This window comes from Topomyia yanbarensis, chromosome 3 (genome assembly GCF_030247195.1).
Source record: "Topomyia yanbarensis strain Yona2022 chromosome 3, ASM3024719v1, whole genome shotgun sequence".
NCBI lineage: Eukaryota > Metazoa > Arthropoda > Insecta > Diptera > Culicidae > Topomyia > Topomyia yanbarensis.
In genome coordinates this window covers 136922894-136938986 of record NC_080672.1, presented here as the reverse complement: position 1 = coordinate 136938986, position 16093 = coordinate 136922894, and the positions used below count along the sequence as shown (strand labels likewise).

Sequence of the window (16093 nt, the reverse complement as noted above, 5' to 3'; positions counted from 1 at the left end):
AGTAACCAACACAAGAGGATTTATCCTGCAGGAAGCTCTAGAGAAGTTAGACGTACGATTGTGCAATGAAGGTTCCGTTTGTACATTTCGGTAACCCTGCTGCAGCTCGGAGAAGAACGACTGGTAAGTGAAAGTGGAAAACGAAAGTCTTCAACAAAGATCTCTTCGTTGAGACACTTCGGTCGGACAGCGGGACCGAGAACGTTGATGCGGCTGATCTAACAAGAAGGATTGCGATCGCGTGTAATGCCATAATTTCTCCCGACACCGATACCCGCATTAGCTCCTCGCTTTATCGAATCTACTCGGATATTGTCCGGCTGTGAAAGTGCCTACTCCGACTAAGAGTTTCTTCTGGTATTGATGTATGTTTCGTGAATTAATTAGCTCCAAGCTAATTAAAATCCACCCTACTATGAATTCCTCGGCGGTGGATTTATTCCGATGCCGGTGCTTGCTTTCGTGAGCTATTTAGCTCCCCACTTCATCCCGAGCTACTTAGTCTAGTCCTCGGCGGTGGACCTAGCGTACTAAACGCCAGTTACTAGGTGCCGAGGTCCGTCCAGCGATTCCGGGTGGAGCGTAGCTTGCGGTTCACTGGTACCTCAATGACTCGGTGTTGGTAGTTCGACGCGGCGTCGGATCTAGTCTACTAGCTAGCTACCCGGTATGGTGTCAAGGTCGGTCCGACGGTTCCGGTGGAGCTTGGTGTCCGGTTCGCTGGCATCCCGATGATTTGAACCTGGAGCTGCGTCGCGCTCTACCCAACTGTTCACCAGTTTGTTATTTCCTGGCGGCATTCAAGTCCGTGTCACTGATTTGTTGGTCTCTTCGCCACTTTCTCTGCAGCTCGGAGAGTATACTCGTCACTACTCTGTTGACCGCATCCCAGATATACCCATCGTGACACATCTCTTAGGCTGTTTTGTCGACTGTCACGTGTTCCGGCGTCTCTTACACGTTCACACACTCCGGGTAAAGGGGTGACGAAGCTTGTTCAAGCCGATGCAAGTACTTCCGGAAGCAGAAACTGTGTAACATGGCAGTACACCTCCATGCACCCATCCTTTCTCCCCGTTGTCCCACTCTTGCTGCCACTTAGACAACGAGTCCTCTCTTTCTAGTCCCCTTGCATTTCATGTATTCCTTCGCTAGTAGTATTCTACGTCCTCAGCCAGAGTGATATAGATGGGAATCATCCCGTCCATAACGTATAACGCCTCTAACGATATCGTTCTGTACGCGCGGATGTTTGTATGTATGTATGGAGCAATGTATTTCTGAGAAACATGGATACACAGTGTCTGAGCCGCCATAATGCTCATGGGAATCCGGGTGGCGCGGTCATAAATGCGACCATAAAGCACTGCCAGGCCCGATGAGAGGGGGGGTCAGCCGGGGCAATTGCCCTGGGGCCCGGGTCGCGTTTGGGGGCCCGAATTTTTATCCGGAAGATGGGTGAAAACGTCTGGTATTCATAGAAGAGCAAGAAAAATAAGAATTGTAATTTCTTTGTAATTATTCACCCTATTAAATTGTCATATGATGAAAGCGGAGAAAAATTTGAAAGACATTTTAATCTAATAACTTGAGAATTCGAAATTGTGGATACCAGAGCTTTATTTTATATTTAACTTTATTTCTTTTTTATTTCGACTATGTTAGTCACATTTTCTTTTTTACATTTTAACGACATTCAATTAGCTAGAGATTACTGGGTAGGGAAATTTATGAAAATTAGAGCCATAGTACTCAAGTGAGAGCAAGGATGTGAAGTAAACAGATAGGAAAACTAGAAGTGGCAGGGTCATTAGAACAGGCTTAATATCGCACGGGCTTAATCTTTGTCTTCTGTTAATGAGGGTCGAGCTTAGGCAGTATAACTACGAATCACCCGAGTTCACTAACATGTGTCCTGGTATCGATAGACGTGTCCATCTTTACCGTGACAACCGACGATATATTTAACATTTGTTAAAATAAACGTTCTTAGAGGAGTTGTCTACTTTATGTACTAGGTCAACAAAACCGAGTTTTTTGTTTGAATTGGCAGAATACTTTACAAAACGTTCAGAAGCCAATTCAATGTATTTTCGTAGAGAACAGCGCCAAACAGAAATGCAAGCACACGGACGTATCCGTCCTCTTCTGCGTTCGTTTCTTTACTGGTGGTACCGGTTGTTGGATTGCAGACACTGGGAGTATTTTATTGAGTGAATATTTGTTTCTGTAAGATCCACAAATCTTGGTTTTGAAGCTTTTTGTGGTTTGGCATAAGATAACGATGTGCTGTTAGCGGTAGGCGGACTTTTCTTAGCTACTTCTGTACAATGTTTTAGGTGGTGCAGTGTTTTTTGGAGAATTTGCGCATAGGAATCTGCCCTGGGTGCATAACCGGTGTTGTCTGATGAGATGTTCCATGTTCGGTTAATATGCATAAAATGGTTTTGTAAAAAGGAATTAGTTTGTTCACAAGCATTCTCACCACAGGAAAAGGATTAGAATTACCCTGGAAAATGTTCCTCTATGTTATTAAATCCATTTCTCCGTACCTTGATATAAACTTTTTTATCGCCATGTCAGGAGTGGGCAGAGATAAATCGTGTAAGCGCACTTGTTTAGAGCCGTTGTCTATATATACGGGGATGCTTTAGTTAACGTTGCCGCATTCGTTGGCGTGTTGTATGTTGTTTCGCGTAACGAATGACTGTAATTAATGTTTTATATGGTGCAATTGTAGGATATTAGCTCCTGCCACATTGAGCACCTTTTTCACTTTTAGTAATTGTTTCACTTCTCGAATAGCTGGTCTCAAAGAACATTTCCAAAAAAAACAATAGCAACACAATTTATCCACAGTGGGGCTAGTTTTTGCCGGGGATCTATGGCGGAGCGATTTTAGCTTGGACTCCGGGAGGGATGAGTAGGTAGACTGACCTTAATTAACCGGTAATTGAAATAAATTTTTATTTGTATATTTGTATTTTTATAGCACTTTAAAATAATTTTTCGCCAAAAATGCTTTGTGTTAAGATGGAACACTAATTTTGGGCGTCGCTAGAGATGTTTGTGATATCCATAAGAAGCCAATTGCTATGTGCCAAATAAGGAAATCAAATCAGTTCAATTCAGTCACCAGTACTAGCAGTCGTTTGCCCGCTGTACTCGCAGTTGTTTTATTTGCGTTTAATTCCTTATTACTGCGTTCTGTGTCATTTTTTGTCTATTACTGCATATTCCAACAGCGTATTAAAACCGACTTCTACATTAAAACGTCACATTCCTTTCCAAAAAAACCTTCATAAAAGCTATGATTAGAAAATTTCCTCGGTTGTTCTATATTTTTAATCCTACAACGGTTTTGTGGGGTACATTTGTACCCCAGAGCTATTTGCAATCCCTGTTATTCCGTTACGGTTTATTTTAACTGCAAGCAAACTTTATCATAAATCAATTTGATTATTAAACTTCCATTAAAGCTGGTGCAACCTATTTGTTTCACTTAAATAACCTAACAGTGCCTGCTTAAAATTTGTCTGGGGTACAAATGTACCCCACAAAACCGTTTACGTTAGTGTTTTATCATGTGTATATAATTCGGAAAATTTATTATATCTTTTTTATAAGCAAAGTATCGATACATAGTAACTTGCGTGAAATTGTATAGGCTTCAACACTGCTGAACAATTAAATCTGTTATTTGATTTAATAATGCTACTATAGCAAAGTAACTAGAAAAGGCGCTTGGATCGTAATCGTATTTTTTGGTTTTGATGTCAAAATATGATTTGTATATAATATGTACTGCGCACCACTCAATTCCTCATCTTCTGTAGCCCAAGTTCTGGAACGTACAATGCACTGGTCTGTTCCTTCATCGCCTATTTTAACTTCGTTACTGCATATTGCTGTATATTTACTATTTGTATTGTATTTGTATTTGGTGTTCAAACAAGCATCGGAATAAATGCACTTTTTGGTCGGTTTTTGAATTATTTACTATTTTTTCAAAAGGCAATTTAATAATATTTACAACGCCGTATAGATAGTAAAAATCGGTTAGAAGCTTCCGAAATTATAGCAATATTAAGGTTAAAAAGGGATGTTGACGTATTTTTAGGACAAATTGTATAAAAATGAAAATGTGCATAAAAAATTTGCAAAGCACGATTATTTTTGAAAAGGCTGCTTTGATTGGCTTATTTTTGAATAAAACTATCTAATTTAATTATAAATTCAATAAAAACTAGGCATATTAGAGCGGTTTTAATGCTGGGGTACGAATGTACCCCACAAAACCGTTTACGTATAGAAAAAGTTACGAAACCGTTGTAGGGTTAAACGAGAATTACGAGCTGAATTTGCTACCTTATTCTTGCTAACAACAAAAGCTAAAAACTGCTCCAACAGATAAATCTACCCGTGCATCATTTTGTCTAAACCACAGAAGCAAAATATCGTAGGGGAGCCCGGGGCTAGTTGGCGGTTGAGGTAAGTTGGCGGAATCCCTTTTTCTCTGTTTCAATTAGACATAGAGCGCTGGCTCTTCTTGTGTACCTCAAGTTAGGTAAAACCCGTTATCCAATGTGTTTTTGTTGCAAAACGATTTGTTTGGTGGAAGTTGTGGGTGATATTGTGTTTTCGAGTATACCACGTAAATGTTCTAAATTTTAAATGCTTTGCGTTATTTAGAGTGATTTTAAATCTATTTCCCGAATGATTATATTTTTCGATAGCGCGTGAAAAGAGCATCCGTATAGATATTACATCTATCCACAAACAAAAGTATTTTTTTAAATAATTTTTAATAAAATATGCGGTTGAGGCAAGTTGGCGGTGCTGCACGTGGGATAAGTTGGCGGTACTATTTACAGTGCAATAAAATCATGAAATATTTTTATTTCTGGAATTCACTCCAAAGTAAGAAAATCTTTTTCTTGTGTATCTCGCCAATGTAGGAGACATTTATTCCGGCCAATCGCATAAAAATTTTTGAAAATTTTCTTTTGTATAGGGAGTGCGCGTCAAAGTCAAAATTCCGGGGTATTGAAACTGAAATATAATAGCAAATGTCGGTTAATATACAGTTTTCTCGAAAAGACATTCAGCACGTTCCAAAAGGACCCTTGAAGTAATTGAATCTCCATTTGATTGCTTAGTTTTTGGCGTATACCCACATACCGCCAACTTACCCCGGGGCCGGGGTAAGTTAGCGGGTTTTCCGCGTCACATATTTTTGTCTCTAAAAATGGAGACAATGCATCAAACACTTTCAAAAAATCGGCGATAAAAATTGAAACCAAAAAACCCCGCCAACTAGCCCCAGTCTCCCCTACTTCAACCTACTGTGTCGAACGTGAATAAAAATAAATGACGATCAAAGCGGAAAATGGCCGTACTGTGGTCAAACTGTATTCCTGTTTACTTTTCGAGGTGTCCCTTAAAATCACCTGTTGGAGAAGTTAAAAATAGCAAATTTGCAAATGGAGGTAAAGATGATCAATGTCTATACCTTACAATTTCATAGTTGGACATAGTGCACTGATTATTTTTCAGACTAATAATCAAGTAGAAGCGTTTATTGCGCAAAATTAAATATATCATTGAATGTGGCAACATGAAGTCAGTACCTCTGTATATATAAAGGCGATGACACAAACGTGGTGCGAATACACGGATTATCTCCATATACCTCTAATAAGGTTGTTAACCATTGTGTACATTTTTAACAGGGCAAAAGAGTACCCGGGAACCCGCTAATTGAAAAACTCGTAACCATAGCAATTTTAGCAACAGCAACATAGTTTGATATATGAATGAATATATACAAGTCCTCTAATCAAGATTCAAATAAGTAAGTTGAGAAGGGCCCGTCAGTAACACTAGCCTTGGGGCCCGCCGCCGCTCTCGACGGCCCTGAGCACTGCACATACCGACAAGTACAACGGTGAAAAGTTTAGTGTGCAGTTTATGCACATAGGTCGCAGAAATAGGTTGTTGAGACCGCCTAATTGTTCACTAATTAATAAAAATAACAAAAACCTTTGTTTTGGTAGAAACTGAACACATGTAATGGAGGAATTGCTTATCTCTTCTTCTGGTTATCATATCATATAATAGATATATCTACGAATGGAACTTGACATCTGGTACATAAAATGAACTGTTGACTATCTTCTTGCATAAGATCATCTGATCTGCAGATTTCTTCTTATTTCATATTTCTTAACCTTTTCATGCCCAAGTTTTTGCTAGTGCATTTAAGGTTTCAAACCATTTTTTCTTGAGAATGGTGGGGTCAAGAAACACGAAAAGCTTTTTTTCATAAAGACAGGTGCTTGCCATGCAGTGCTAGAAGCTGCTCAACTTTTACCTTCGAATGGTCCATACGATTCTCCTAGAATATTTACAATAGTCAAATTGCGTGGAAAACATAACCAAAGAGTCTAAGTTGATAAGTTCTATCAATTTTCAATAATATTGCAACATAACAAAGATATATAAAAATTCATTTTCCATCGCCAACGTGAAGTGTCACTGGCAGCACTGGTTCATCGGAATCCAATCAGACTAATTGCAATAACTTCAGTTCTAGAGCTGATCCTTATAACTGTTAATACTTAAATAAAAGATAATAGTCACATTTATTAACCTTACGTGTTTTTGTGAACAAATATTGTCTCAATCAAAAGTTATAACTGTTCAAAAACAACATGGGCATGAAGGGGTTAAAGAATATCACATCGTATCGATGATTTGGAAATGAGTATAGGGCAAAGCTCCTCGGCGGTGCTAAATCGGTTGCCTACTGAACAGTCTACAGTTTTCGTTTTCGTTTCTTTAATGTTAATGTTGACAGCTCCGTTGGGGTCCTCAGCAATACAGGGTGATTTCTAAGAGGTCCGTGGTACGAAAAAGGTTGAGAATCGCTGGTCTAATAAATAGGAAATATTCATATAGTTTGATCTGAACGGAATGATGGAAACATCTGACATCTGTTTGAAAATAGTCATTCTTCAGCTAATGGGTGATCTATTGATATATTGGAACCTAGCAACAGCTCTTTTATCAAAATTGAATATTTCTGAAGGCATGTGTCTGTCGTCTGACACGATCCATTCTCACAACTAGTAGATGTGTGTTTTTAACTACAAGTGAATTGTTTAAATCACTTGACTGGGGGTCCTGTGTGCCCTACTGCCGACTCTGAAATGTCGAGTCGTTTCTTCAGGTCCGCATAATTTGTTCGAGTGGAATGCTCAGCGTGATTTTTTGTTTGTCGCAGTTTCCAGTTTTTTTAAATAATTATTTTTTGTGCTGTATTGTTTCCGAGCGAATGAATAATTAGAGGTAATATCTCATTACAGTGTTCTGAATATTTCGACAAGAAAAAAAGCAATCCCATCGAACAGATGTTGAAAAACACAAAAACAGAATGTCTATACAGCAAAGCTGGTTGCACTTGGACTTTCAGTGCTACTGATATGCGTCGTCATCAGGAGGAGTGCAAATATCGCCCCTACCGTTGCATTGCATCCATGCTCAACGTTCTCAAGTAAGTGTAGTTTTCACAAGTTTAATGTACATATGGTTTTATATGACTCGTTGAAACGAGAATGTCGCAGTATATTTTTTAAATTGATTATTTCAGAATGTTTTGAAATTGTCATTGTGCAAAATGAAAAATTATCACATCACATATTCCAACACACTATTGGCCCAAAAAATAACTCTAGTTCCGGTTAATGTTAATAAAAGTATTTTTCACTTTTAGATGTAACTGGACTGGCTTGCAGCATGAAATTGAAAATCATCTTCTCAAGGGTCACCCTGTCCTGGGTAATCCATTCAGTTACTTTCAGGAATCGGAAATCCCTTTTTCGGAGGCCAAATCAATGGGCAGCATTAAACTTGTGGATGCTTTCAGTAAGCAATTTTTACTGTACTTTTTCTCAAACGCCACAACCAAGATGGTTTATTTTATGATCATTTATTTCGGTCGTCGGGAGGAGGCACAACAGTACTATTATGAATTCGAGATCAAATGCCACGATGAAAATGAAATCCATCGTATCAAGTTTACGGAACAGTGTGTGGCCGATTGCGATGATTTGAAACAGCGTATCGAAGACGAAAGGTGCGTTGTAGTTTCTTTTAAAACGGTCAAAAATTTTCTGCATGGAGGCTCGATTCCGTTCCGATTCATATTGAAGAAGATTGTTAAGGATGTGGAGCCAGTTGGCCGTGAGCGCCGGGTTTCGGAAAGTAACAGTAGACCTATGAAATCTAAGCCAACTCCGTTTGTTTTTCCTCAAAAAGGTAAAATGCATGCCAATTTAAATCGAAGTTCGTCTGTCGGAACTTCTGTTAATGCTAATAACAATGGAGGAAACAGACAAGCCTCGGGACATCCTCCTCTGCGGAAATCTTCCGCTCCAGCCAATGTACCGAGAGCACAAACGGCTGGCATAAGCTCTGATCAGAAAGCTCCAGAATTTTCATCGATCAACAGAGTGGGTGTGTGTGGCCAGGATTCACCGATTATTCACCAGGAGCCGTCTCCGTTGATGACTCCTTCAATCAATAGGAATGATGCGGTGAGTAAGAAGAAAGCCAACTATCCTCCATTTTTTTAGTTTTTTGTCTGTTAGCTTATGCGTTTGTCTGTGTTATAACTGAATTGTTTCTTGTAATTAATATACATGAATTTGGGATCTCTAGTTTGGTTGGTGGCTGGTTTTTTCTGTATCCGAAAAGACCATTTCCTTAGAAATACACTCAGGTTTTTTTTTACGCGGGGGATACGAGCCGCGTAAATGAAAACCGCGTAAATGAAAACCGCGTAAATTTCAAAATCCGCGTAAATGAAAACCGCGTAAATTTCAAAATCCGCGTAAATGAAAACCGCGTAAATTTCAAAATCCGCGTAAATGAAAACCGCGTAAATTTCAAAATCCGCGTAAATGAAAACCGCGTAAATTTCAAAATCCGCGTAAATGAAGACCACTCAAATTTAAGAATCCGCGATAAAGGGAACCTCATTGATGGGTACCGCGTAAATTCCAAAATCCGCGTAAATGAAAACCGCGTAAATTTCAAAAACCGCGTGAATGAAAACCGCGTAAATTTCAAAAACCGCGTAAATGAAAACCGCGTAAATTTCAAAATCCGCGTAAATGAAAACCGCGTAAATTTCAAAATCCGCGTAAAAAAAAACCGCGTAAAAAAATACCGCGCAAAAAAAAACCGCGTAAAAAAAAACTTGAGTGTATTTAATGGTTGGGTTTGTTTTTTAAATCACCTTATAAAATGCTTCTTGCAATTATATTTCAGCTTAATTAGTTGTGATGTCATCGTACCAGACTGTTGCTAATCACAACTCTAACATGCTTAAAGGTTGAGGTATATGCACTGCTACCAAAGTCATCCGTTCCATTATGCTCAATGTACTTGATAGGTCTTCATAATTGGTTTCTACTTACCTTCGTCTCTCTTTTGTTCTGTTTTCACGGTTTTCGCGGCCAGTTTTGGCCAAACTAATGGCATCTTGCTCATCACCATAAGCACACATGTTCTCATGACAATGTACAAACCTTCCCACTGCAAACAACAGCACAAGCACCACACAGTCATATAGTACAACGAATTTTACTTCTATTCCTTCTGAACGGAACAACATCACGCGGCTCGGTCACCGTGTTCAGCCACCATCGTACACTGCACTGGGCGGGGCCGAGCATTCACCATCGTCGGTTAGTGAGTACTGCAAAATGACCCAGAAACCGCTACCTGGTGAGTGCAAAACGACGGCCAACTTATGTCGAATGTACACCCAGCCGTATAAGATGACCGACGATCGGCTGTACCTGCAGAAATACCCGGAAAACTGTCTAACCAAACCTTCTTTTAGGCGGTAACATTCGGCTATGTTATGTTTAGCTTCTCGGCAAGTTCTGCAACAATCGTATAGTGATTATCTTTTTACTTTTAATGCTAGTTCAATTTTTTTCTTTTCAATCCGAAAACTCCAAGATCAATCCTCAAGAAAACCATCCTTACATGGTATACAATCAAAACGTCACATCAAAGCTTTTGTATTGTAGTACAACATGAATGGAAGGATGACCGCGGCCAAGGGTAAGTCCGCCGGCAACGATGAACAACGAAGACAAGAGATCCATGAATCCGCGAATCAAAAGAAAGAGCATTAATGTGGGCAACGACCGTACCGACAGGAAGCAATACCGGAATCGAAAGAAAAAGGAACGCCAATGGATAAAATACCGCACGATAAATCAAAAGAAACGAGTTAGTTTTAGAATCGCGTGTTTACTCTGATAAGTACAGTTCAGTAATGAAAAGAATATAAAAGCTGCATTTATTCTGTGTGTTGTTCGCTGATGTTGATATTAAGCAACTGAAAAGTTGATGCGGGGGGTAAGATACTGGATGGTTGAACCAAGATGTATCTTGTGAGAGGTGGTCATTGTTCCTTCCAACACTCTTCCTCAATGAGCACCGTGCCATCCTATTTCGATAGACCGATATGTTCCAACAGTTGTTGAAACCTTATTGCACCTAACGGCTTCGTTACCATCGACGGACAATACGCAAGCTTTATTACACCAAGTCCTTGATGAAGTGCTGTTTTGTATCGATGTGCTTCGAACGCTTACTCGTGTGCTCTACTTGCATAAAACTGAGACAGCTTTGGTTGTCCAGGTTGTATTTCTCCAAGATCCTCCAGCAATCTCCGTAGCTAAATGAGCTCCTGGCATGATTCACTCAGCGCGTTATATTTAGTCTCCATAGAGGACACACTTACACACGACTGCCGGTGACTGATCCAAGCCACGGGTCCACCTCCGAAGAAGAAAATATATCCGGTCGTAGACTTCCTAGTAGCATGATCGCCGGCCTAATCAGCATCCGAGTAGCCGACAAGTGCCCACCCATATCCAGCATCGACTGTCAATGAAAATATTCTGCCAACTTTGCCAACTTTGCTTAACGCTTTGGCTCAAATGGTAGTGCGATCATTGAGGCACTCGATTCGAGTTTTCACGGCCCTCAAACAGAAGACCATTTCACTATTATGAAGCCAACAAAGCAAAAACACTGGATTAAGGGATTACATACCTTTTTATTTTGAAAAAAATCGATTTTTTTAATACTTTACCTAAAAGTACAATTCCTTGATAATATTTTCCCAAATTTTTATAGAGATCCGAGAAATGGATCGAAAGTTATAGCGCTTTCAAGCGCACTTCGTCTACCAAGAGCAGCGGTAACTTGAAATTTTTAACTCTATTATCTCGAAATGACCAAAAATGGTTTTTTCCGTGATCACGATTGTCGAAAAACCACTCAACCGATATTCTTCAATTTTTTTCAATTGATCGTAATTATTTTTTTTTGTACATTAGCGATTCCTTTTTTGCGCATACATTTTTGTTTTGTAGATGAGAATTTTGTAGTGTAATTTTTTGGGCTTAAAACAGTGATTTTTTAGGAAAAATGTTGAGTGCAGGAAAAGAATATTATTTATTCAACTAATCGTTAAGGTACGAGGAATTCTCCTATACTAATGGAATTTTCTGAGTTTTAGGATTTTAGTTGATTTATTAGTCTTCAATCGTGATCGCCGCAAACCTCCTTAATAAAAACCTGTTTTAATCCACCTATAGGTGCAATTGTGCCTTTCTCATTTCTCCAAACTATGATTTAATAACTGGTTCGTACAATATAACATTATGGAAATGTCTTTCATTCTTATTACACTTGGTAAGTATATATAAGAGCACCTTTTTGCATTTATCGAGGTATCGGTTTGAATCGGAGTTTTCTATGTGATCGCACTCCACAACCCGTAACTCCGGAGCTGGAAGCGGATGGAGATAAAATTTAATATCAGTTTCCAAGGACACAACACCTGTCATTTGAGACTAAGTTGATCAAATCGTTCTAGCCATTTTCGAAAAACCAATATAACCGTTATTATGAATTTGGATGCTTCCGGATCCGTCGATGGTGGACAGTGTGGCCAAAGAGACTTTGAATGACTGTTGGTGACCTAGATCTACAAATTCAACAGTTCTGTTCATATTTTGGAAAAAAAATCACCTCACCAATTCATCGCAGAATTCGTTAGAATCGGGATTTGCTGCGTGATCGTACGTATCACCCTGTAATTCAGGAACCAGAACTCGGATCCACACAAAATTCAACAGCAGCTGATGGACCTTTCATTTAAAATCAAGTTTGTCAAAATCGGTTCAGAAAATTCCGAGAAACCGATGTGGACAAATCAAAAAATTTTGTTTTGTAACCATACTCTTCAACTCGTAATCCGGAACAAGAAGTCGGTTGAAAATGAAATTCAATAGCAACCTATGGGAATATTATACCTTTCATTTGAATCTTAGTTTGTAAAAATCGGTTCAGCCATCTCCAAGAAACCGATGTGGACATTTTGTTAACAAATCCGCACATACACACATACATACATACATACATACATACATACATTACATACATTACATACATACATACATACATACATACATACATACATACATACATACATACATACATACATACATACATACATACATACATACATACATACATACATACATACATACATACATACATACATACATACATACATACATACATACATACATACATACATACATACATACATACATACATACATACATACATACATACATACATACATACATACATACATACATACATACATACATACATACATACATACATACATACATACATACATACATACATACATACATACATACATACATACATACATACATACATACATACATACATACATACATACATACATACATACATACATACATACATACATACATACATACATACATACATACATACATACATACATACATACATACATACATACATACATACATACATACATACATACATACATACATACATACATACATACATACATACATACATACATACATACATACATACATACATACATACATACATACATACATACATACATACATACATACATACATACATACATACATACATACATACATACATACATACATACATACATACATACATACATACATACATACATACATACATACATACATACATACATACATACATACATACATACATACATACATACATACATACATACATACATACATACATACATACATACATACATACATACATACATACATACATACATACATACATACATACATACATACATACATACATACATACATACACATATACATACACACATACATACACACAGATATTTTGCGATCTCGGCGAACTGAGTCGAATGTTATATGAGACTCGGCCCTCCGGGCCTCGGTTAGAAAATCGGTTTTTGAAGCAATTGCATAACCTTTCTATATGAGAAAGGCAAAAGAATAATATTTAATTAGCTTAATAAGCATGAGTTCAATGTTATCTTCATGTGATTATAATTTGGAAAGGTTGGTGGAATGGGTTTGAACGTGTAGGGAATGGGGGGTTAGTAGAGTGGGAGTGGAGGATGCGTCAGAAATCCTTCATCTTATTTCGGTATACGGGATGGATGAAGGAAATGCGGGCGTGAGGGTGGTCCAAGGGGAGGGGAGTGATGAAGGAGGGAGGTGTAAGGGCAAGACGGGGGGGGGGGGGGCGGCGACGCAATACTCAACTACATATTTTGCCTTCCATTTGAGACTTGGTTTGAGAAAATCGGTTCAGTCATCACCGAAGAACCGATTTGACTTTAATTGTGGAATATGCCCGGAATTCCGGACTTCCGGAATCGTCGATAGTGGACAATATATTCAAAGAATGTTTGATTGGCAATCAGTGATCTAAATCTGCGATTAGAAGTAATTTGGTGACCATTTCAATAGTTTTTAGCCTCTGAGGTATTACGATTGTACCGATTTATATGGGAAATTCCAGTGTATCCTTACTAACACCCCTGTAACTCCGGAAGCAAGAGTCAGAACCGAATGAAATTCAGCAGCAGTCGATGGCATTACTGTATCTTTCATTTGAAATCAAGTTTGTAAAAACCGGTAGAAAATTCGTTGGGGAATGGGTGTGATATTAGCTTAGGAACTTGGCGGGTTCCCCGGGGGCGTCATGAACCGTCATAGGTGGCCAATGTGGTCAAAGCTACTTTGATTGATCATTAGTGATCCAGACCCGCAAACTAGAGTAATGTTACATCAATTTTAATATGTTTTACATCATTTGAACATCATGGTGGTACCAGTTTATATGGGAATTTGCTGTGTGACCGCACTCTTCAACCCGTAACTCCGGAACCGGAAGTCGGATCAACTAAAAATTCAATAGCAGCTTATGGGAGCGTTATACCTTTCAGATGAAACTAAGTTTGCGAAAATCGGTTCAGCCATCTCTGAGAAAATTGTGTGAGTTTAAATGACACACACACACACATACACACACACACACACACATACACACACAGACATTTGCCGATCTCGACGAACTGAATCGAATGGTGTATGACACTCGGCCCTCCGGGCCTCGGTTAAAAAGTCGATTTTTACAGTGATTGCATAGCCTTTCTTTACATGAGAAAGGCAAAAAGGGTTCCGAGGAAAAAGTCATAACTCCGTCAATTATTAATATATTTTACAAACTTACGGTTGTTTATTTCACTGAAAAATGTACTACCAAAATACTATAATTTTTATGTAATGATATCATGACTTTGCCTTTACGTAAATTCAAACTTTTTTTGACATTTTTCTAACAAAAAGGGATGAAACCCATTAAGGAAATTAATAATTAATGAAATAGTGTGGATCACTCCCTAATAGGCACATTACGCTATTAAATGTTTTAAATGGATTGTGGTTGTCATTAGATGTTGTCATTTTTGTTAGTTAGTATTATGCATCTCTTACCTGACTTTTTGTACTAATTCCACAGAGAGCAGACGTTAATCTTCAGGATTCAAGTTGTGTAAAAATCCCAAACGTTTCCGAAGATAGTTGAGATATCTTCACCAGGTGCGCTACTGTCGTCATGGCAGTGGTTATACCTCTACCCAGTCATACCATTCCGGAACCGGTTCGGACTTCTGAGCAGGGATGCATGAAGCACAGCACGAGAGCTTAACACGAACTGAGCGGCCGCTTTGAACGAACTAAAAGCAATAAGCACAGACACCGCTCGTGCTAGGTAACCTTCGTGCTCGAACTGTGCGATTCGAAGAGCTAGCACAACGCGGTGAGCTAGCTCAGTGAGCTAGCACGAGTTAACTCAATGAGCTGGCACGGTAAGCTTGTCCGATGAGCTAGAACGGTGCAGTAGTGTAAGCTTTGGAACGAAAGAATAGGACAAAGCAAGAAATATGCGTTGGTGAATGTGCGACAGGTTGCTGAAAAAACGATGCAGGCATCATTACTCACACTAACGCGTTGTTTTTTTTATTCTGCTTTACTATAGCTGAGCTATAGCTCCGTGCAGCGTGCTAGCTATCACCGTGCTAGCGAGGGCTCTCGCTCATCGGTGCTCGTGCTACTTGCTAACTCTAGCTCATCGGAAACCAGCACAAGCACTAGCTCAATGAATTTAACACTGACACATTATGAGTCAGTGCACAGCAATAGGACGCGGAGCAGCACCGTTCTCGTGCATGCCTGCTTCTGAGTGCATTCAGTATGAATTCCAGCTCAAATGCATCAACCCATTAAGTCGGAATCGGTTTTCTTTGAGTCAGATTCCATACTGAATCCATTCAGGATTTCGAACCAGCTCCGGAATGGATTTGACGGATAGTTGGGATAAGTTGGTTGTGTTTTATCGTATATTAATTCAAATGTTTACACACGATTTATTAATATATTTGTTCGATCGTGGATGTCTGTTCTCTGTGCTAATTCCCCAAAAATCCGATAAACTATTTAAAAGATGTTTGTTGTTATGGTCGAGGCACGAGTGGAATCTTCAGGCCCAGGAAAAATCAGAAACCTAGGGAAAGAGATGAAAGCACTATGTAATGTGTTTACGCTTTTTTGTCGCG

General features: G+C 38.9%; 1 protein-coding gene across 5 annotated transcripts in view; it reads left to right on the top strand.

Annotated features, from left to right (window-relative positions):
• Positions 1-10368, top strand: part of LOC131690839 (E3 ubiquitin-protein ligase sina-like) — a 30652-nt gene extending 20284 nt beyond the window's left edge. For 4 of the 5 annotated variants that reach the window (XM_058976899.1, XM_058976898.1, XM_058976901.1 and 1 more), the window contains 3 exons: positions 7368-7555; positions 7775-8597; positions 9705-10368. In XM_058976899.1, the coding sequence (XP_058832882.1) occupies positions 7368-7555; positions 7775-8597; positions 9705-9917 (1224 nt within the window). In that variant the 3' untranslated portion in view covers positions 9918-10368. Of the gene's footprint in view, positions 1-7367; positions 7556-7774; positions 8598-9525; positions 9673-9704 lie in introns of those variants that run through there. The other variant, XM_058976902.1, reaches the window with a different exon arrangement.
• The last annotated feature ends 5725 nt before the right edge of the window (positions 10369-16093 follow it).